The following is a 22,892-nucleotide window of genomic DNA, read 5'->3' as shown; positions in this document are numbered from 1 at the left end:
CTCTTTCTCCTTTTCCTCACTCTTCCTCCCTGATTCTGGTGTCCTCTCTTGTGCCTCTGGAGAGATACAGGGTAAGATAGAGGAACAATAGGGACCATCCCCAAGCCAGCTGGGCTTCATCAGTACACTAACTCCACTCATAGTTACCAACATTTCTGTGCTTTCGTTAGTGAGTCTTGTAGAGAGCAAAGTTTCAAGGCCCTTTTGAAGTCCTTATCTGCTAATTCTAGTAACTCTCTTATCTGCCGATCTACTTCTAATGACTGTGTTTTCTTGATTATGAGTCCTAGTTATGTCTTGTATTCTTTTTTAAAAATTTATATTCAGATATTGTGAATTGTATTGTATTGTGTGCTGTATTCTACAGTATAATTTTTTGTTTCTCAGGGAGTGAAGCTCTTTCCTTTTTTGGCAGGTGAGACGAAGAGCTGACCACTCTGATTTCCCCTAGAGCGTTTGCCTTATATATTTACTTACATTGAGTTCCTCTGTAGTTAACTCAGCTCCCAAACCCCAAGCCTCTGCCTTTTTGATTATGTCAGTATTTGAGCTGGAAAGGAGTTGGCAGCACTTCCAAAGTTTGCTGTTGGATTCAACTCCAGTAGCGTCCCAGAACCCATCATAGTGAGAACCCATGGGGCTATGCACACACCTAAACTTTGGGGGATGGCTGAGAGGGAGATTACTGCAGGCCAAGGTGATCTGTCCTCATGTTTGAGTGTCTTCCAGACTCTAGTATGCAATACCATACTGTTGTCTAATGCCCCAGCTCATCCGTGCATGGTCTCTCAGTCGACAAGTGTGCCCATTGCCACACCAGGGCCTGGCCCCTGTGGGCATTTCCCTCTGGAATTCAGTTCATCTGCTCTTCAGTAGCCCTGTAGGAAAGTATGAATTTGTATTTTGTCTAAGGTTTTCTTGTTGTTGCCATGGGCATGAAGACCTTTCACATCCTTTTATATCCTAAACAAACACCAGAGTCAGTAAAGTCTTTCCACTTTGGGATCTTCAAAAGATCAAACAAGTCAAATAGAAGCACCAAACCAACTTCACTAGAAAAGCAAAATTAGTTTGTGCATTTTTTTTTTTTTTAAAGATTTTATTTTTTTCCTTTCCCCAAAGCCCCCCAGTACATAGTTGTATATTCTTCGTTGTGGATCCTTCTAGTTGTAGCATGTGGGATGCCGCCTCAGCGTGGCTTGATGAGCAGTGCCATGTCCGTGCCCAGGATTCGAACCAACGAAACACTGGGCCGCCTGCAGCGGAGCGCACAGACTTAACCACTCGGCCACGGGGCCAGCCCCTAGTTTGTGCATTTTTAATGCCTGTAAGTATTGGAGAAGATATTGTATTTGCGTGCCCCTGAAGTTACTGTAGTTCTGGAGGATTTGGAAGGGAGCTTTGGGAATTATTTTATTGGGAAAAGCACTAAAATATATTTGTAGACTCTTTGAGGGTAAGATATTGCCATATTAACCACTTATGGAATTTTATGGAGTTAACTTTGGTTTCTAACATAAAATAAGTTTAACTTCTGTGCGTGTGAAAAATCAGTGTAAGACCCCATGCTAGTTTAAGTGCTCTGGAATATAATCCGGATGAACAAGGCATATATGCTCTTCCTTCAAGGAGCTTAGGGTATGGGATGCCACCGGGCAAACCCATCAGAAATGCCCTAAGACATTCAGGCTCCAGCCACGTGTTGTCCTGATCACACAGGTTTTAATGTCTGGTTCATGGACACTACCCGTCCGTCCCGCCCCCCCCCCCCCGCCCCCGTCACTTTGTGTTTCTCGCATAGTCACTTCCTGTCACTTGCGATGTGTCCCCCTGTTGTGTCACGCCATTTGTCTATATGACTTTTATAAGCCTTCTCTCATACTCAGGTACAAACGTTCTCCATAAAAAGGAGCTGTCGGGTATAAGCAGCTGAGGTACTCTCAAGTGTTTGGGCTCTATTAAAAATGGTGTTTTGTGGTTTTTGTGTGTCTTCATGGGTTTTTGAGTTTGTTTTCACTTTCTGGCATGTGAATACCAAACCTTTTATAAGATCCTATGAAAAGAAAGTATGCCCCGACTTTTAGTGTTAGGGAGTCTTCTAGTGCAAAGGTTACCATGTTGGTTCTTTCTCTCTTTGCCTCTTTGTCTTCCTTTCTGAAGGAAAGGACTTTTCTTGACAAAGGTGTACTGTGATCACACTTGTATTTTGGAAAGATGAACTTGGCTGGTATTTTAAAAGATAAATGGGAATGGGCGCAGCTGAGCGGTGAAAAACCGTGAAGAGACTGCTGCACTAATCTTTACATGATTCCAAAGTTTTAATCAAGGAGGCATCACTGGAATGAACCGGAAAGGTCAAAGCAGACAGATAGCTGACAGATAAGGATGGCTTGGTGTCACTGGAAATACAAGTGCAGTTGGAAATGTCAGTCTTCAGTGCTCTGTGGGCTAAACTGACATGGGATGAGGCTGTGAGTGAATTAGTTGAAGTTTCCTGCTCTTGAGTCATTCTTGCTTATTCCAATTTAGTTAAGTCAGCCTTTGACCTTTGACATTTATGATAAAACTGGGAGATGAGGCTGTGAGGAGTGAATAGCACAGTGATTCAAAGCATAGGCCTCTGACTCTGGCCTACCTGGCTTTGAATTCTGCCTTTACCGGTTGCCAGCTACCTGCCCTTGAGCAAGTCCTAACGTTTCTCATCCTCCAGCTCCTCCTCTGTAAGGTGGGGATTAAGTGAGATGTGTGTGTAGGCTGTCTGTTCCCTGCACATGCAGGGGTGTTCATAGTTCGTGGGTAGCTTTTCTAATTTTATTTTAGGAGCTGGTCTCTCGGAAGTCTGCTCCTTTGTGAGAGGGTGTGATTGAGGGCTGTTTTCCACGCATGACAATAAGAATACTAGAGTTTTCAGGATGTGTTCACCTACATTATCTCTTTAGATTCTATCTGCTCTACAATGGCGTGGACCTGAGGCAGTCAGGGCGGGTGCTTTTCTTGCTCTACAGTTGAGGGAGTAGAAGATCGGATGTCTTGCACCCTTCACCAGAAGTGGCAGGTTGCAGCCAAGCATCAAAGTTTTCGAGATGCCTCTGGGCCCACACACTTTCTGTTGTAAGGATGAGAGTGTGAACAATTGCACTCTGGGCTGGGTAGAGTCTGCGCTGTGGTGGTGGCGTTACCGCTCTCCTGTCGGGTAGACAACGTCGAAATGCCAGCTCCATATGCCACGGCCTGGGATACACAGCTCTGCTTGGGTCTCCTGGTGCTCTTGCCACATGGTGTTCCTGTCTTTGGAAGCCAAATGGTGAAAACCCACAGGATTGCAGTCTTCTTTGTGAGGCCAGTGGAGGGGAGGGAGTTGAAGCCAGCTCAGAAATGTCTTGGCTGTTAGGAATGCTCCTCCAATTTCGGGTGAGTCAGAGGAAGATGGTGATTTGTTGAAAAAGAGAAGTCAAAAGGTAAAATGAAAAAAAAGATAAAAGAAAAGTTAACTTTGTAGAAGGCCAGTTTCAGCCTCAGATTAGGTCAGTATTTCAGAAACACACTGAGCTCTCCTCACCTCGTTAGGTGTACTGCATCACACTCTTTATTCTGCGTCCGCTTTTATCTAAAGAAGGCAGATGACAAGGAAACAAACTGCTGTCAGCAGTTTAGTAAAGCAAGCCCTAGCAATGCTTGGGAGTCAGTCCCCAGACAGGAGAATGTAAGGACACTCCTGAAGGTATTATTTTTAACAATGGCGAAAGGAGTTATTGATATTAGAAGCTCATCACCCACAAGTGGTACAACTGAAATGTCATAATCTTTGAAAATTGAGCATTCAGCTGTGGAGTATTCTCCTGTTCAATATTGCTCCTTCCCCAACCGTTTCTAGATAATTGAAATTATGCTGTAATACTACGTTGCCCAACACGTTTGTTTTCTTTTTTTGTCTGTTCATTTCCTGCAAAGGTCCTTATCAGCATTAATAGTCCCCAGGAGCTTTGTTTAATGTCTCTTTTAAAGCTACTAATTAGCTGTGTGTTCCTGGGTGAAGCATTTAACTTCTCTGATTCTTAATTTCCTCCTCTTCCATAAAATGAGCAGGATGGAGTGGGTTAGCATTCATTTGTTCATTCATTCGTTTATATCCCAGCATTAAGAAACCATTACTGCATGTCTCATGTACAGGAATGGTTACCATTGAGATCTCTTGTAATGGATGATGGGCGTTGCTGTGTGTGCAAGGGAAGTGGCTTTTCCAAGATCACCTGTTTTGCCTGGTGAAGAGCCCTAACTAAAATTCTGTTTCTGTAATCCGTTTTTCTTTCCCTGAGACAGCAGTGCCTTTTTCAAATTAAAAACATTTATATCCCACCCGGTTTTCAGCTCCTTCACATTCCTGGCTATAGTCTTCTTGCCCCTGTAATAGCCCATTGGTACACGGTGCCTCCTCCAGAGGATGAGAATGTCAGCGGGGAAACCCAGGACTCTGGTGGTTTACACAGAAGTCCTCCAAGTGGTGAGGCAAGGATCACTAAGAACTCTGTTTTTACAGTTAACTACAGGTCAAACGCTGGCAACAATTCCCATGGCAGCTAGAAGTTGTCTTTCCTGCTTTGCTTTTACTGAAACCCATTTCTTGGTGAATATAGAGCAGAATTCCTTAATTCCTTGTGATAGGATTTCATTATGAGTACCTATTAGTTATAAAAGGGGTTGTGTACATGTGATATATGACAACAGAATGAGACACATACTCCTGCAGGGTTCACTTGTTTTGAAATAGAAAGTCCTTTGTGGGAGTACAGAAGGTGTTTACCTAGTTTATTGGCATGACGTTGGACCAGTAGTTTTATCTTTAAAGAAAGTGGATAGATGGTAGGTGATTGTGTGTATGAGGTAAATGCTAGACCCCAGGCTCACCCAGGACCTGCCCCACCCAGCTTTTTTCTTCCGTCTGGGGTTCAGAGGAGGGCTAGTTCATGTTCAGAAGACTGAACCTTTCCTCTTGGTTTCCGAGAGCACCTGCAGAGCTCCAGGCTTGCGGAGAGCTGTAAGGCAAGGCACTGGTGGCTTGGTGCCCCTCAGGAACAGCAGGCTGCTGTGAGAGGGTCTTGAGTCATGCGGGTGAGTGATTGGACTTGCCACTCCCCAGAATGGGTTAGAGGGCCCTGCAGTGTGACACTTGTGACATTGGGAGCCTTTCTAAGCCCTTGTCCTGCTCCCCAGGCTTCTCCCACCCCTCACCCCCATTCTCTGATTTTAGAGGGCACTCATGAGCGTAAGTAGAAAAAGAAGCACTCTTGAGCTTCCGCTAAGTTATCTGCCTGCCCAGATTGAATAGGCTGGGTCCAGGTTGGGAATGAGATGAGGGCCCTCCTTTTTCCCAAAAGTAAAGTCTCAAGACAGATTATCTCCGTTTCCTTTAGATTTCTCACTTGGGAGAAGAATGTGCAAGCATTAAAATCACTTTTCTATCAGGAAGAACCTGGGTGAGGGCACAGTAATTGTGTGGTCCAGCACATCCTCAGAATTCTTGGCTTTCTCACTTGAGAAGGTGGAGATCCAGCTGCTTTTTCATGCTTCTCCCCGACAGGGTGTTTCTCCTGTCAGAGTGACGCTTTTCCCTACCTTGCATGGTGGAGATGTTGAGGTATGTTGGGAAATCAGCAACATCTGTATCCTACCCCAGGAGGACCACCCTCACTGAAAGGTGGGGAAATAAATGCCCAGAAGACAAAATGTGGGAAATGAATACTTTATACTGTGGTAGCTTAGGCCAACACCCTGATTAGGCTGCATGTCCAGGTCTATAGTTTTATTTAGGCGGTGCTAGTTTGAAGAAACTGGAACCCAAATTGCCACTGGCAGCCTTCTTTATCTTGCTTCTCCCCGAACTTGCCCCTGGGTGAAGCAGCCGGGTTCCCTGCAGAGCAGTGGCCTGGCTCAGGGAAGGAGGTGCCAAGAGAGAACACACTCCCCACTCGCCCTCTGCCACTGTGCTGCTGTCATGTCTAATCGGGCCTGTCTGTGACAGCACATGTCTTTCTGGTGGTGGGAGCCCTGACCCCAATAGTCTCTTGCAGGAGCCTGGTGTCCCCAGGCAGATGTTCAGTTTCGTAAACATTACACAGGACTCTAATGTCCTCATTTATAATCCACTGAGCATCGTAATGGAAATGGATTTGTTTATTAAAATACATAATCTGAAATGACATGGACAGCATCACGCACACTTTTAACCTTGGGTTAACACTCAAGGGTTACAATAACAATGCCTCCAGCAACTTTCTATTTTGATAGCTCTTCAGAGTTTCCAGAATACTCTTGCATACACAGAACCTCAAATGATCCTAACAATAGAGTCCTTAGGTAATCACTATTTGGAAACAAAACAACACAATCAAAACACTGTTCTGTGGGTATTTACGTTACAAGTTGATATTTGAAACTGCCTAGTTCTTCAAAAGTTCTCATCGTTGGTTATTTTTTTCTAGTGGGATAAGTGAGGTAGACTGGAGGAATGGATACATTTGTTTGGAATGAATTTGGCTTTGGTTTTTCCTAAGTGTTGTCATTGTGGAGGGGTGTCATGGTCCTTTGTGGAGAACTTGGTGAAAGATCATTGCTCCCATCACCACCTCTTGTATATTCTTCAAATGCATTTGTGCACTTAGGGTAAGTGGAAGGAAGAGCAGAGACCATTGTTCTTTTTTGTGCTCCTCCCTTTCTGAAGTGGGACATTTCTCAGAAGACCTTTTAAACAACATATCATGGGCCTCCCAGCTGGAATGATTTAATTGCTTTTGGATTCACACTGGTGTTGTGTTGTGTAAGGGCTGGAAAGCAATCATTTGGATGAGTTTACCATGTTTCTGCTCTGTGGTTGCCTTCAAGGTGCACTCAGCCCCTTCTCTAGCTGCTGGTGGAGGCGTGGGATGTGCAGGCAGGGCCAGCATTTCTTGCCATAGCCCTGCTCAGTGAGGAGACCCTCTGTCATTGACAAATGCTGTTTTCTTTGATAGGTGTTTTCATAAGATATCCTTTTTACTATTTTTAACTTTGCAGCTCCATTTTTTTCCTCTTGAGGCAAGTGAATATTCCAAAAAGTTGGAATATGGTCTAGGAGCATTTCTTTTTAAGAGCAGGAGTACACATGGAGCTGGGCTAGAAAGTATTTGTTCCTAACCATCCACCATTTCCGCCTTTGGGGCCACTTGGCACCGTGGTTGAGAGCATAGTGCTGGATCTTGTCTTTCCATTTATGGCTGCAACTTTGGGACAGCTTTCTGTGTTTTAGTTTTCTTACCTTTTTTCCCCTTAAAGATTGGCACCTGAACTAACATCTCTTGCCAGTCTTTTCTTTTTCTTTCCTTCTTCTTCGCCTCCCAAAACCCCCCCAGTACTAAGTTTTATATTCTAGTTGTAGGTCCTTCTGGATGTGCTGTGGGTGATGCCGCTTCAGCATGGCTTGATGAGCGGTGCTAGGTCCGCGCCCAGGATCCGAACCGGTGAAACCCTGGGCCGCCAAAGCAAAGTGCGCAAACCCAACCACTCCGCCACGGGCCGGCCCCTAGTTTTCTTACCTTTAAAGAAGAGATAATAGGAGTGCCTTTTTCATAGATTTTTGTGAGAACTAAATGAGTTATTTTATGTTGAAAGAGTTCATAACTGGTAGAAATTGCCTGTTGGCTGTTACATTAACACCACAGGTGATTAAAAAGATGTGGAAGCCTAGAATAACTTTGTAATTGATAAGAGAATCCTGGAAAGTTAGTGTTTTTACATTCCTGGCACACAGTGAGGGTTTTCTGAGAGGTGACTCTTACCACTGTGAGTATGTGACATTATTGACCATACCAGAATGAGCTGTTTCAAGCGTGGTAGAAGGTCCCCAGTGACACCTGTCCATCAGTATAATCAGCCTGTCCTGTTTCTTCTCATTTTCCTTAAGCACTGGTTCCACTGGTCCACGCAGGACCTTTAGGGACATACATAGAACAGCAGGCCAGCACCTCTTGTGTTTGGTTTGGGGATGTCTCCTCCTGGGAATGTTAGAGCCCCTCTCCTCTATGGTGAGATGCCCATACAGATTTCTGTGACAGCCCACTTAGTCAATGTGCCTGATGATGGACAAGAAGCTCCCGGCTCAGATGTGTCTTCGTAATCTGCTGTCATTGGGCCAATTATTTAACCTTTTAAAGCCTCAGTTTCCCTGTCTGTAAAATGCTGATAATACCCAGTTTTTTCCATTAGGGTTAGGGTTGGGAAGGGGGGGAGGGGAAGTGACCGTTATTGGCCATCGTGTTTCATTTTGGGGTGATGAAAACGTTTTAAACTTAGATTGTTGTAATGGTTGCACAACTCTGCGAATATGCAAAAATCCATTGGATGGTACACTTTAAATTGGCGAATTACATGATATGTGAATTATAGCTTATTAATGATAAACTAAAATCTGTTAGGACTAAATGAGTGACAGATGCATAGAGCCAGGCACTGTGGTGAACTTGGTAAGTTCTCAAAAAGTGGAGGCTGGCTGCTGTCCTGTTCCTGGCCTCACACTCCATGACTCTTTCTTCTAAAAGAACTCTAATACCCTGCGGTTCTAAAGAAATTAGTAATAATGTATTAGATTTTCAGAATCTGCAATTAGTCTTGTTGTCCACAGTTGGGTGGGGTATGTTTATATTATACACATTGTAAATTGAATTGGTGAGCTGTTCACCAAACTGCTCAGTATTTAATATTTTCAGCTAAATTCATCTGAGCTGTCTTAAGGGAAATTTTTAGTCCACTTGGGAAGTCGTGCTGTTCCCAGAGACTATAAAATGTGTGTATAGAAGTTTTGAAAGTCATCTGTTTCCTGGAGGGTGAGTGGAGGTGTATGTGATAGAATAGTGGATCCATAATATTTATTTGGAGAACCTTGAAAACAGTCCTTACTATAATGCAAATATTGTTGTATTTAGTTTTTCATTCTAATATTTTTATTCTGAAAATTGCTAATTCTTCTATAACTTGTATAATTGACTGTGTATATGGGGTGCCTTCCAGTTTAACTCTCATGCACGTTTTTAAGATCTCTCTCTCCTAGTGTGTTGTGAATAGTTACAGATTCCTTGTTCAAATTCAGAGGTGGGCCAGAAATCTTACCATTTACTTCAGATGTAGTTGGTCTTTGAGAATTCATCCCCTTGAATACAGTCATGTGTTGCTTAATGACCGTGGTATATTCTGAGAAATGTGTCATTGGGTGATTGCGTCATTGTGCGAACATCATAGAGCGTGCTCACAGAAACCTAGATGGTATAGCCTACTACACACCTAGGCTGTGTGATACTAATCTTATGGGACCGCCGTCATTATGTGCCATCCATCCTTGACTGTACAAGGTTTTATGAAACCCCAAACTGGAAAAACACTTTATTCATCATCTGTTCAAAAGTTAATGCATGTCCTCTTCTGAGTATAACCCATAGTTCTGTACTCCTTGTCTTGTTTCTTGAGAGTGATGAAGTGTGACATCCCTCTCAGCCCTCTGCCTGCTGTCCTAAAAGGCCATTTGCTCAGACATCCTCTGCTGCCACCCCCGGCCCCCCCCCCCCGCCCCTCCCCCCTCATCCTTTGGAGAATGCAGATGCCTTAGAGCCACCTGATGTGGGCACAGGCTAGGGGATTTGGGCAGGGGTGGGGGGAAGTTGGGGGAGGGTTAGTTACTATCAGGCCATCAGCCTGGTTGTTTCCTTGAGTCCTTTGGGGGCCAAGTGGGCCAGGAAACCATTTTTCAATGACAGAAGCCATTCATCCTGATTTATGGTCTTTCTCTTGCCCTGACCTTTATATTCTCATAAAGGTCATGTGTCCCGTTTAAACTTCAGTATCAGAAGTTATTAGGAACATATGTAAGAAACATGTTTAATGGCAAATCTGACTCTTTTAGTTATTTTACATCATTACACATAATGTTTTCACAGTTTTATATATTGGGATTGTGGCAACCAAATTCTGATTGGAAAGAAAATTCAATTTGCTTTAAAATTTATGTGTATAGATTTCTTTCCTGTTTTTTATATATAACCAAAGTGGTGGAGAGATTTCACCGTGCAGAAATTCCAGTGGTACTCCACAAACACCGCATAAACCAGCAGAGCTTGCTTGTGATACTGGAATCAGGGTGCATGGAGGCCGCGGTAGGTTTCGCATGGGCTCCCAGTGTGAGCTTCCCTTCGAGATTATAATGGAGCGTCTGCTGACCTAAACATGTCCTTGCTGCTTTCCTAGTTTTACACATGAATGCTGTAGCTAAGTTAGTGGAGCTGTTTTTGCCCAGGGCAGACCGGGTTACAGCACTCACACATGCTGCGTTAAAATCCTTTTGAACTCTTGGCACAGGTTGGCAGACATGCCATTGTTTTCAGACAATAGTGACTCAAAGTTGAACTGGCTCCAGGGAGCCAGTGCGGCTTTTGTACAGTAACAAGGATTTAATGCCAGCCAATTGATGGAGTCTGTCTTCCCCAAGTAGGGACGCCATGTAATGACATGAAGCTTACATTTAAATGTCTGGCTCAAGATCAGAAACTTGGTGTGCTTCTCCTTTCCTTTTTGTAAGCCATTCTTCTGTATTTACAATGATTGGTTTTGTCCCTTTGATTTGTCTGGGGTAGGGCAGGGAGCGGGTCTTATTTTCTGTAATTTTGTGCTTAGTCCAGTCTTCGGGCCTTCTTCTCATCCTTTCCTTCTTGCCCTTTGTGTCACTATTAGCAGACATTACAGGCTCTGTCCCTATTTCCCTCTCGAGGAGATAAGGGCTTCAGAACCCTGTTAGCTCAGGTCAGACACTGAGTCATCTCAGGGTACCATGTAACTTTGTCAGACGCCAAACGAGGACTGCTTTCCTATTCATACCTAATAAAAAATGTCCAGATTGTCTCCTGGTGTTTAGATGAGGTGCCCTTATTAGCATGGATAATTAGCAAGATCGGGGCATCTGGAAATGGGAAGGGTGTGGAGACAAGCAGAAGTGGACTGCTGGCCCTGTCAGCTCTGTTTGAAGGGAATTACTGTTTTCACACGTGGTTCTTGTCTTTGCCATTGCAGCAGGAGCTTTCAAAAAGATCATCCTTCTTATATTTGCATAACTCCTTTCTCTGAAGAACACAAAGCATTTTATATACTTTATTTTGAATTCTTCAGTGATTCCTGGAGGCGAGATAAGGGGAGGCAGCTGGCTTGTAGTTGAGGGAATTGAGGCACAGATGTGTTCGCTGATCTGGGAGCTAGAAATCACAGCCCTGCAAGAGGTCGTGTATTTAGGGAGGCTTTTAAAGACCTCTTGATTGGCTTTTCATAGACTGCCTTATGGGTCTCCCGCAGGAATCTCGTCGGGGTCCAACTGTGTGAACAGAGCTTATATGGGGAACATCCTTTAGTACAAACTCCCTGGAGCTTTAAATGTGGGCTCTTCCTTGGAGAGGGTAGCTTTCCACCTTTCAGATGATCATGGGATTGCTGTAAAGATGTTTCTGAAATAATTTCTCTTGCCCATTTCTTTTTCATCCATTCTTGGGAGCAAATCTTACCTTCTTAGGCATGAAGTGACTTGAAATCAAAATATCAGCCTTTGGATTTAAAGATTTTGCTTGCCCTGGTGTGGAAACATTTGTCTATAGGCCTAACTTTCAGAGTATGTGTATACAAATCAATATGTTTGTCTCTGTTCATTAATGTAAAGCTGTTTGTATCTGGGTACAATACAATTTCCTAATGTGGCTCTCTGTGATAAATGTTTTTTTTTTCTCTGCTTAAAGAAACAAGCCCTATTATTCCTTTTAATTGGGTCCATGTGCATAGGTCCTCCATACATCCAACTTTGTCTGTCTGTCTCATGTTCACGGGGTTTAGTCTTTCCCTGGGAGAGTGAGTATTTTTTCCTTTCCCCTTCTGGAGAATCTTACAAATTAAGACAAAAGATAATTACTCAGAGGGGCAAAACTGGCAGGTTCCCACGACACTTAAAATTAATGAGCTGTTGAGCACAAAATATACCTTGTCTCTGGCTCCATCGTCTTTGCCTGCCCCTCCCCCTTCCCATTTAACACTTGATTTGACTTTTTGGCTGTGTTTACCATTTGGCTCTATTGCTGCTGTAAAATAGCAAGATGGTGACAAAGTAGATTCATTTGAAAACTCTCTTTGTTTGCAAATGAAAGTTAATTTTATTCAATTTTTAATTTTTGTATCCTTGAAAACTTTCTCCTTTTCTGTTTGTCTGATCAACATAGTCTTTAGTAGAATAGGGTTGCCTTTCACAGAGCAGCCAGATTGGTTTGTGTTGGTGGTGGCACCTGCCTCCCCTCTCCCATCTGATTCACTTTCTTGTCTAATCCCAGAACCCCACAGATTTGTCTTTGTTTTGCAGGGCTTTACTTTCCAGAGCATTTTCCTGAGGAGTTGGTTTGGTGATGTTGGTGGTCGTTAAAACTGCTCCAAGGCATTAGAATAGGATCCAAGAATTGTGCATTCCATTTCAGGTACAGATAATGCTGAGGAAGCCTCTGTTTTCTATTAGATCTCAGGAAGATACTGCTGGCTAACCACAGTGTCGCTCCTAATGCATTTCCTTTAAGTCTCACTTTAGGAACTGGCTGTGCCCCTTGGTTCATTTGGAAAGGAGTGATGTAGAACTGAACACTGGTTCCTGCAGTGCCCTGTTACGGGTCTGGTCATTGACTCTGTTGGAATTAGTGTGGTGATCCTAACAAGCTAACACTTACCCAGGTCTTGCTTCATGCCCCGCTCAGCCCCTTTCTGCATTAATACTTTCTCCCTGAGTCCTCAGAGCAAGTCTGTGAGATAGATAGTAAATGGGGAAGCGAATACTTGGACAAGTCACCAGCCCAACGTCAAATGGTCAGCAAATGATTTTTCTGGCTTCAAACTTAGGTAGCTTCATCTCAGAGCCTGAGCTTTTTGCGGGATGTGTAGGTATAGACATAAGTACAGGGTCCATCAAAGGCCCTGGGAAACCGTGAGATTGATGGAGATTGATGTAGCCCAGCAGTTTCAGGCCTTTGGTCTCAAGACCCCTTTTTACTCTTAACAACTATTGAGTGATGCCCAAACGGCTTTTGTTAATGTGGATTGTTTTATTGTTATTTACCATATTAAAAGTAAAACAAAATTTAAAAATACTCATTTAAAACCCATTACATATTAACACAACATTTTTATGAACAGTATCTATATTCCTAAACCAAAAAGCTACTGGTGAGAAGAGTCGCATCCTTTTACAGTTTTGCAAATCTCTTTGCTGTCTGCCTTAGTAGAAGACAACTAGATTCTTATGTCTGCTTCTGCACCAGTGTCTGCAGTATATAGATTTGGTTGGCGTATATGAAGAAAATCAATCTTGGACAAATACGCAGTTGGAAAATGGAGGAGCCTTTGTAGATGGTGTTATTCTTTGATACTACACCCAGACTCATCCAGTGGTCGTTTCTTAAAGGTCAGTTGTTAATGGGAGTCTGACCCTCCATGGTTCATGGAGAACCTCATGGGTGAACGTTTCGTACTCCATTACATTAAAGTCCATCAGTTTGCTTTCCACTTTGATTGGATCTCTTACCCATGCACAATTTTGTAACATCTTGTATTGATCATTTGAAAATAATGGTTTGCTGAGTTCTGTACCTCTTCCAGTTGTCGGCTCCTTTCCTTATACAGTATCAAAGGATCCCGTAGCTCCTCTCCACTGACCTCATCAGAAGAGTCTTTAAGTGTTGAGAGGCTGTCAAACTCATGATGGCAGATAAAGGTTTTCCAAAATTGTAATTTTGGCCTGAAATTGTGAATGCTATTAGTGGCAGTTGTGCAAAAACTGTTAGTTATTTTCCTTGACAGGCTCCCTTTATTCATTTTTGAGAAAATGACTGACAAATAACTGCAGCAGTCCTTCTTTCAAATAGAAATATCATTCCATAAAAAAGTATAGCCAGCTTGCAACTTAAACAGTTACACCAGGGCTTTTCCCTGGAAACAGCCATTGGATTTTGGTATGCAGAAGAAGACATTTAACACTTGGTACTGCTTCATCCCACCCTTAAATGTAACTGGCTTTTTTTTTTAACTGCTAATAACTGGTGATGAAGAATACAATAATTATTAGTATGGTTTGGTGCCACTGCACTGATTTCTGTTAAGACAACTACAGTTTTGCCCACCTTTTGTTGCTGTTGTTTAAAAACATAATAGTTTTGAGATGTAATTAACATACTGTAAAATTTGCCCATTTAAAGTGTACAATTGAATAGTTTTTAATATATGCACAGTGTTGGGCAACTATCATCACAATCAACTTTAAAACATTGTCATCACCTTCCCCCTGAACACCTTTATACCCATTAGCAGTCATTCTCATTTTCCTGAAACCTTCCCCACCCCTGGCCACCACTGAGCTACTTTCTGTCTCTCTGTATGGATCTGTTTGAGTCATTCCATATGAATGGAATCATATGGTATGTGACCTTTTGTCATTAGCTTCTCTTCGTTTACCATAATGTTTCCAACATTCATCTAAGCTGGAGCATGAATCAGTACTTAGTTCCTTTTTATGGATGGATAATACCCCATTATGTTTATATAAATACCAGTTGATGAACCTTTGGATTTTTCCCCACAATTTTTAAGTATTGTTAAAAATTCTGTTTTGAACATTTGTATAGAAGTTTTTGTGTGAACGTATTTGTCATTTCTCTTGTACATACCTGGGAGTGGAATTGCTGAGTTGTCTTGTAACTCTGTTTCACCTTTTGAGGAACTTCCAGCCTGTCTTCCAAAGCAGCTGCACCATTTTCCATTGCCACCAGCAGTGTGTGAGGGTTCTGATTTCTCCGTGTCCTCACCAACACCCCTCCTTAGCTGTCTTTCTGAGGATGCCATCCTAGTGGATGTGAGTGAAGGTGTTGTCTTGTGGCAGTTTTGATTAGCATTTCCCTGACTGCTAATCCACCTTTGGTCTTGCACCATTATTGAAATATCACTGCAGTGAGAAAGGCAAATTACTGTCTTAGTATAATTATGGAAATAGTTTTGACTCACAGGATCCTCTGAAAGGGTCTCTGGGTCCCACAAGGGTCCCACAAGTCACTCATTAACCTAGTAGAAAATGTCGGATGTGTTTCAGTATTGTATTTCTCCTGGCTCGGTCAGGGCATTAGCAACACTTCTTTTTCTCATGAAATGGATGCTGGGAGGCAGCTGGGGTCAAGTGGGAGAGGCTGCCATGAGTCTGCTCAGGCCAGCTGTTGGGCTGTGTGGAAGCCCTTCTTGGTACTCTGTCTGCAGGGTGCACAAGAGGCAAGAGGAGGTCTTGCCACAGTCGGATCACATGGTAACCTGAGATGGTTCTTTTGAACTTGCAGTAATAAGGTTTCCCAAATCTCTACATAGGAACGTCTGTTATCCCCAGTCTACAGGTGAGAAAACTGAGGGTTAAATAACTTGCCCAGTTACAGACAACAGGGCTAGGCATTGACCTCCTAGAATACGGTGTTACTAAAGGGGACAAACCCATAGGATACAATTTTTATTAATTGAACAAAGAGAAAGTAATTTTAGAACTGGTACTTTTTCGTGGTAGTAACAAAGCATGGAGGAGTATGGGATATTTGAGATTAAAAAAAAAAATGCGACAACTTCCTGTACTGTGTTTCAGTAAAGGAGCTGTGTTCGCTGCTTTAGGAAATTGGTGAACGGTCAAGAATTGCCTGGATTCATGTTTCTTAGCTTGATTTTCGATCACATTGAAGTATGACTTCTTACGGATGTTGCTTTTAATTTGTCTTGAAAGCAAGCACAGATTCTGCCAGCTTGGGCATGATTGATGGTTTCTGACAATATGTCGTTACTTACACTTAGCATCAATGCCAGGCATTTGAGGCTCTCCATTTTCTGTGTAACTGAGAGTATCCAGTAGAACCACACACAACACGGGATCATATACCTTATTTTGATGTGGCATGACGTGTACTTCAGTATTGAAATTTTGTTTAGAATATGTAATCACTGGCACTGAACGTTACTGTAGCAATCAACGTTCACATCCATTGTAGATATGGAAAATGTAAATCTCTCTGTGGTACCATACCCCAAGTAATAACAAGTGGACTGAAGCAGTAAATCTAAGCAATTGAATCAGAAAGGAGGAAATTTGGAGGAATATTTTACCGTTGGACAATATGGGAGGGCTTTCTAAGCATAAAAGCAAAGAGAGAAACTTTAAAAAATGGGTTACAGATTTAGCACCACAGCAGATGCAAAATCAAACGACAGATAAGAGGAAAGTGTTTGCAGCCTGTGAGGCATGAGCGTAATTTAAAGGATCCTTCCAAATCAAGGTGAGAGACAGTGTTGAAGGAACTGTAGATAGAAGTCTGGAGGAGGCATCCTCAAAAGAGAGATGTCCTTTTTCAGCTGTCTGAAGGGCCAGTAGAAGTGGGTGAGTTTGATTTGTCCTTCTTCAAGCCAGCAGGAAGAGATTTCAACTTGAAGGAGGAAGAATTTTCTCTTCACAGCTACCTGGTCAGGTAGTGACTTCTGCCAGTCCCCTCTGGGGTGGGGAGGGTGTGGAGTGGAGGTGCCTGATGGACAGGTAGACACAATGACCTTTTCAAGCTTCATCTGTGAGGAAATGTACAGGAGCGTTTTTAAAATGACAGCTACAAGGGCTTACTATAGCTTCCCCTTAGCATTCTGCCTGGAGCTTGTGAGGTGGAGCAGACCAGGCACCAGGCACGGGTGTCCTTCCTCCCTCCCTGAAGAAGTAGGTCTGCTGGGATGGTTTGAGGGGAGTGGGGGGCCCTGTGGGTGCAAGGGGAACAGATGTGAAAGGCTCCTTGATTCCATGGATGAGCCAGACCTGAGGAGTCTGTCCACGTTTGCAAGTCCCAGCTGTAAAGCAGAGGAGAAAACTCACGACGGCACTGTAACTGAAGCTTACTGTAGAAACCCTTCTCTTTTGAACTCCGTAAGTGAGTGGAATCCCACAGACACTTTGCACATTGGCACCAAGAACCACCTGGGCGTTGGGGAGGGGAGGAGGCTTGGACGCCAGACCTACCTGGGTGTGCTGGTGATGGCCTGGGCGAGGTGCTCACCTTCTCCACACCTCTGGGCTTCATCTGTAAAATGGGCATGACAACAATGTCCTCTCCCTTTGGATTCAGAGGCTGAGTGCACCTCAGAGCTTTAGCGTGGTTCACCTAATTCATGGTAAGCACTTAATACGTGTTAGCTGTTACTGCTCTTCTGACTTCTGGAATAGGAAAAGGGTCTGGCTCAGTGCTACCATGTCTCTTTCTCTTTCCTCTGTGGTCACTGATGGGTCAGGTAAAACAGTTGTGTGCCTGACCCATAACTGTCAGCACATCTGCAGCCTCAAAATGTGTAACTGTTAAATCTGAGAATATATTATTTCAGGTCCCCTCTATCTTTATACACAAGGTACTCTTGTTCTTGGTATGTGACTATTTGTATTAGTTTTTTCATTTTCATTTCTTTTTGTTTAAAGGTGATGTTGATATTCTAAGGGCTGCTGGGGTTTTTTAGTAGGGATTTCAAAACATAAATTTTTGTGGTCTCTAGGTGTTTAGGATTATTCTGTACTTTGCGTTTTGGTGGTGGTTGTGTTTTGACTTGGGGTTGCTCTTGAGAGTGGATGAGACTTGATAGTCTTCCAGAATGTTTTCCTTTTGTGTCTCTTTTTGACTTCAGGATGTTTAGGTTACATGGCCTCATAATCAGTGTAGTGACTTCATTCTTCCTTTCTCTTCCTTTCCAGTTTTCAATGGTTCCAGCAGGTCATCACGGGAGAAAGAACCTGTTCAAAAACACAAAAGCAAAGAGGCCACTCCCGGCAAGGAGAAGCACAGCGATCACCGGGCTGACAGCCGGAGGGAGCAGGCTTCAGCGACCCATCCCCCAGCGGCCCCCTCCCCGGGTTCCTCGGCCAAGGGGCTCGCTGCTAACCACCACCACCCCCCTCTGCATCGGTCGGCTCAGGACTTACGGAAACAGGTAAAGCCTGGCCGTGCCGCACCTGTGACTGTAGTCTGGCCCAAAGGGTGCCTGCCAGATGCTACCTCGTCATTTCACCAAGTTAATTAAAGGGGACATGTGAGTGGTAGCTGCACAAAATCCATGTTTCGAGGGTTCTAAAAGCAGGAAGTGATGCTCTGAGGCGAGAGCGGGAGAGAGGAACGTACCTTTGCACAGAGATGCGAGTTTGCACACCTCTCTTCCTGTGAAGATTGATCTGCGTGGGCTGTGGGGGGATTTGCATTCATTCTAGAGGATGCTGCAGGTGCCAAGTGCTGCGATCTGTTGAATCGTGTGTGTCGGGATGTATTAGGATGGTTGGAAGGGAGTCTGCCTCCTCACTGTGCTTCTTTCACTGCATGCGCCCTGGGCACCAGATGAGTTCCACGGTGCTGGGAGGATTTGGTTGTTTTCTCAGGTTAGGCAGAGAGCTGATAAGTTCCACCTTGAAATGGGCCTGCAGACTGCCCAGTGTTGTCAGCAGATGGTCCTGGGCTGTTTATCTGTTCTTCTCAATGTGACAAGTTACCATCTCTCCACTAAGACTTGTGAGCAGAAGACTCGCGTGGGTGCACACATCGCTAAGCGGTCTGCATGTGGTGGGCCTCGGGGTGCGGTGGGGCATTTACTCAGCTGAGTGCATCTGCATCCTGCCTCTCGGCTGAGGGCAGGTGCACACTGCGCTCAGTGCTCCCACTGCCCCTCATTGCAGTGTTGGGTTAGATAACACAGATCCTGTTGGGGACACTCTTACGAATGGCCTGGGGCTCAGCCCTTGTTGCTGTCACAGTGTTCATGTCCTCGGACAGTGATTTCTCTGGACTCTGAGAGGGAGATCGTAGGGATAAAGGCACGTGCCTGGGGGCATGCAGCGACAGCGGGTCAGGTGGCATTTCATTGACCCCTCATGCTTCTGTTCCTCAGTCCATTTTAAAGTGTGCTAGCTATGGGGATCATATGATAGATGCACTCTCCTCACCAGGAATTTTAACTTAGAGTTAAAGTTTTCCCTGGAATAGACCAGAGGCTGTAATCTTTAAAGACTGATTCAGGGCAAGGTGTGGGTAGACTGAAGAGGTTTCTTGACTGGTAGTATTGTAGAATGGCTAAAAAGATGGTCATTATGGTGTGAAAATAGTGGAATTCCTCCTGTTGTTGAAATGTTCTTTATCATGGTCCTTCTGTGCTTCGTAATGTTTGAAATATTTCTCTCTGAATATGCTACTATGTTAATACACAGAGAGGGAAGTGTGTGTACACATACGTATTGCAGGTACCAGTTTCCATTCCAGACCACCACAATAAAGCGAGTCACATGAAGTTTTTGGTTCCCAGTGCATGTAAAAGTTATGTTTGCACTATACTGTAGTCTGTCAAGTGTACACTAGCATTGTGTCTAGAAAAATAATGAACATGCCTTAAAATACTTTACCGCTAAAAAATGCTACCCATCATCTGAGCCTTCAGGTGTCATAATCTTTTTGCTGATGGAGGGTCTTGTCTCAATGTTGATGGCTGCTGACTGATCATGGTGGTCGTTGCTGAAGGTTGGGGTGGCTGTGGCAGTTTCTTAAATAAGACAGCAATCAAGTTTGCCGCCTTGATTGACTCTTCCTTTCACAAGTGATTTCTCTGTAGTATGCGATGCTGTTTGATAGCATTTTACCCACAGTAGAACTTTGTTCAAAATTGGAGTCACTACTCTCCGAGCCTGCCACCGCTTTATTAACCAAGTTTATGTAATATTCTAAATTCTTTGTTGTCATTTCAACAATTTTCACAGCATCCTCACCAGGAGTAGGCTGCATCTCAAGAAACCACTCTCTTTGCTCATCCGTAAGGAGCAACTCCTCATCATTAAAGTTTTATCATGAGATGACAGGGATTCAGTCGCATCTTCAGGCTCCACTTCTAATTCCAGTTCTCTTGCTGTTTATGGCACATCTGCAGTTGCTTCTTCCACTGAAGTCTCGAACCCCTCAAAGTCATCCGTGAAGGTTGGAATCGACTTCTTCCAAACTCCTGTTAATGTTGGTATTTTGATCTCTTTCCATGAATCATGAATTTTCTTAAATGCCATCTAGAGTGGTGAATCCTTTCTAGAAGGTTTTCAATTTACTTTGCCCAGAGCCATCAGAAGAATCACTATCGTATGGCTGTTACAGCTTTATGAAATGTTTTTCGTAAATAATTAGACTTGAAAGTCAGAATTACTCCTTCATCCATGGGGTGCTGAATAGATGTTGTGTTAGCAGGCATGAAAACATTAATCTCATTGTACATCTCCATCAGAGCTCTTGGGTGACTAGCTGGATCGTCAATGAGCAGTAATATTTTGAAAGGAATCCTTTTTTTCTGAGCAGATCTGTTGGGTTATTTAGTAAACCATGTTGTAAATGGATGGGCTGTCATCCAGGCTTTGTTCCATTTATAGAGCTCAAGCAGAGTAGATTTAGCATAATTCTTAAGGGCCTTAGGATTTTCAGAATGGTAAATGAGCAATGGCTTCAACTTAAAGTCACCAGCTGCATTAGCCCCTAACAAGAGACTCAGCCTGTCGTTTGAAGCCAAGCATTGACTTCTCCTCTCTACCTGTGAAAGTCCTAGATGGCATCTTCCAATATAATTCCAGTGTTTTGTCTGCATTGAAAATCTGTCGTTTCGTGTAGCCGCCTTCATTCATGATCTTAGCTAGACCGTCTGGAGAACTTGCTGCAGCTTCTACAGCAGCACTTGCTGCTTCACCTTCACTTTGATCTTCTTGAAAGGGCTTCTCTCCTTAAATCTCATGAACCAACCTCTCCTAGCCTCAGACGCTTCTTCTGCAGCTTCCTCCCCACTCTCAGTGTTCATAGAGTTGAAGAGAGTTTGGGCCATGCTCTGGATTAGGTTTGTCTTAAGGGAATGTTGTGGTTGGTGAGATCTTCTATCCAGACCACCAAAACTTTCTCCACATCACCAGTTAGGCTGTTTCACTTTGTTATCATTTGTGTGTTCACTGGAGTAGCACTTTTAATTTCCTTCATGAACTTTCCCCTTGCATTCACAACTTGGCTGTTTGGCGCAAGAGGCCTAGTTTTTGGCCTGTCTCAGCCTTCCACATGCCTTCCTCACTAAGCTTAATCATTTCTAGCTTTTGATTTAAAGTGACAGACGTGCAGCTCTTCTTTTTCACTTGAACACTTAGAAGCCATTGTAGGGTTATCAATTGGCGTAATTTCAGTATTACTGTGCTTATAATAAGGAGGCTGGAGGAGAGGGAGAAAGAGGGGAGAAGGGCTGCTCAGTGGAGCAGTCAGAACACACACAACATTTATCGATTAACTTCACTGTCTTATGGCTGTGGCTTGTGGCACCCCGAAACAATTAGAACAGTTAGTAACATCAAAGATGACTAATCACATATCACCATTACAGATGTAATAATATTGAAAAAGGTGGAAATATTGGGAGAATTACCAAAATGTGACACAGAGACACAAAGTTAGCAAATGCTGTTGTAAAAATGGTGATGATAGTCTTGCTTGATGCAGGGCTGTCAGAAACCTTCAGTTTGTAAAACATGCAATATTTGTGAAGCACAATGAAGTGAAGCACGATAAAATGAGGTGGGCCTGAGTGGTTGGATGAGGTAGAATCCCTCAGCTTTACGTTTTCGCAGGCCTCAGATAGCGACTTCTTCATCCTTTGCAGTGTTATCTTGACATTAGCCAAGTGCTTTTAGCGTATTTTGAACATTTTCCACTGTTCCTGAAAGGCAGACCTCACAGTTTTCTTGGTGAGACCAACTGAGCATCATTGTGGAATTGGCCCCTAAGCCTGGGTGCCTGACTTTCAGGACCAAGAGTCACAAAGCGTAGGGAGCACCAGCCCTTTGGTTTCTGTCTGTGATGAATTATTCCCACTCCAGTGTCGGCCTTGTAGGCACTGTGCAGAGTTCTTCTACGGGTGTTTATTCAGAGAATAATTTACAAGGGACCCAGAGGGGGAGAGGACCAATCTGTGGGGCAGCAATGAAGGGCTTGTAAGGGGCCCAGGTAAGGGATGAATATGTGACTCTGTAGTCACACACAAACACACACACCCCTTCTTTTCTCTTTCACTTTCATGTATGAGGCTGGATTGAGTAACCTCTGGTCTCAGTAGGTCACAGGTTATCTTCAGCTCTGAGTACGTACTCTTCAATTCAGAATTCCACTTTGTAACGGAACAAGAGGAATTCTCACAGTGGGAAGTAAGAGTTGAGGGGAGCAGAAGGTACCCCCTGCTCTGGGATCACCCCTGCCCCCTGCTCCATGGCGTGCAGGTGTGGCCTGTCTCACTCACAGGCTTGGAGTTGAAGGGGAGATCCAGGGTGCCCCTTACACAGCAGACTCTTGTCACATGAGTGAACGCAGGAGCCTGGCTTGCTTGCTTTGTTCAGATTCGCGTCTGCAGGTGGGTGTAACTTGTGCAGGTGTTCAAGGGGTTCCTGCCATCACTCCTTCCTCTGCCCTACTCCTCCCTGCCTGCCCTCCCTTCCCTGTCTCATCAACCCAGGAGGGGTGGCCCAGGGCTCCCTGTTCTGGTTTGGCTCTGACCACAACCTTCACTCAGACCTTGATGTGATGCTTACCCCTCCTGGGCCCTCTTGTTCATCTGGAAACAGTCATGCCAAGCCCTCTCACAGGGATAGTGTGAGAAACAAAAGAGGAATTTTGAGACCATCAAATCCCATTAATTAAGTACAGTTCGCCCTCTGTATTCATGGGTTCTGCATTCATGGGTTTTGCATTTGTGAATATGGAGAGCTGACTAAGGGACTCAAGCAT

The 22,892-nt window shown here is 43.9% G+C and overlaps 1 protein-coding gene across 3 annotated transcripts in view; it reads left to right on the top strand.

Annotated features, from left to right (window-relative positions):
• The window catches only part of JARID2 (jumonji and AT-rich interaction domain containing 2), a 254,706-nt gene that overhangs the window by 198,533 nt on the left and 33,281 nt on the right, over positions 1-22,892 (top strand). For all 3 annotated transcript variants that reach the window (XM_046641238.1, XM_046641240.1, XM_046641239.1), the window contains one exon: positions 17,825-18,060. In XM_046641238.1, coding sequence (XP_046497194.1) covers positions 17,825-18,060 — 236 coding nt within the window. The remainder of the gene's footprint in view (positions 1-17,824; positions 18,061-22,892) is intronic.

Source organism: Equus quagga, chromosome 15, assembly GCF_021613505.1.
Source record: "Equus quagga isolate Etosha38 chromosome 15, UCLA_HA_Equagga_1.0, whole genome shotgun sequence".
NCBI lineage: Eukaryota > Metazoa > Chordata > Mammalia > Perissodactyla > Equidae > Equus > Equus quagga.
Note: the sequence above shows the minus strand (reverse complement) of the source record. Positions and strands in the feature narration are given on the sequence as shown.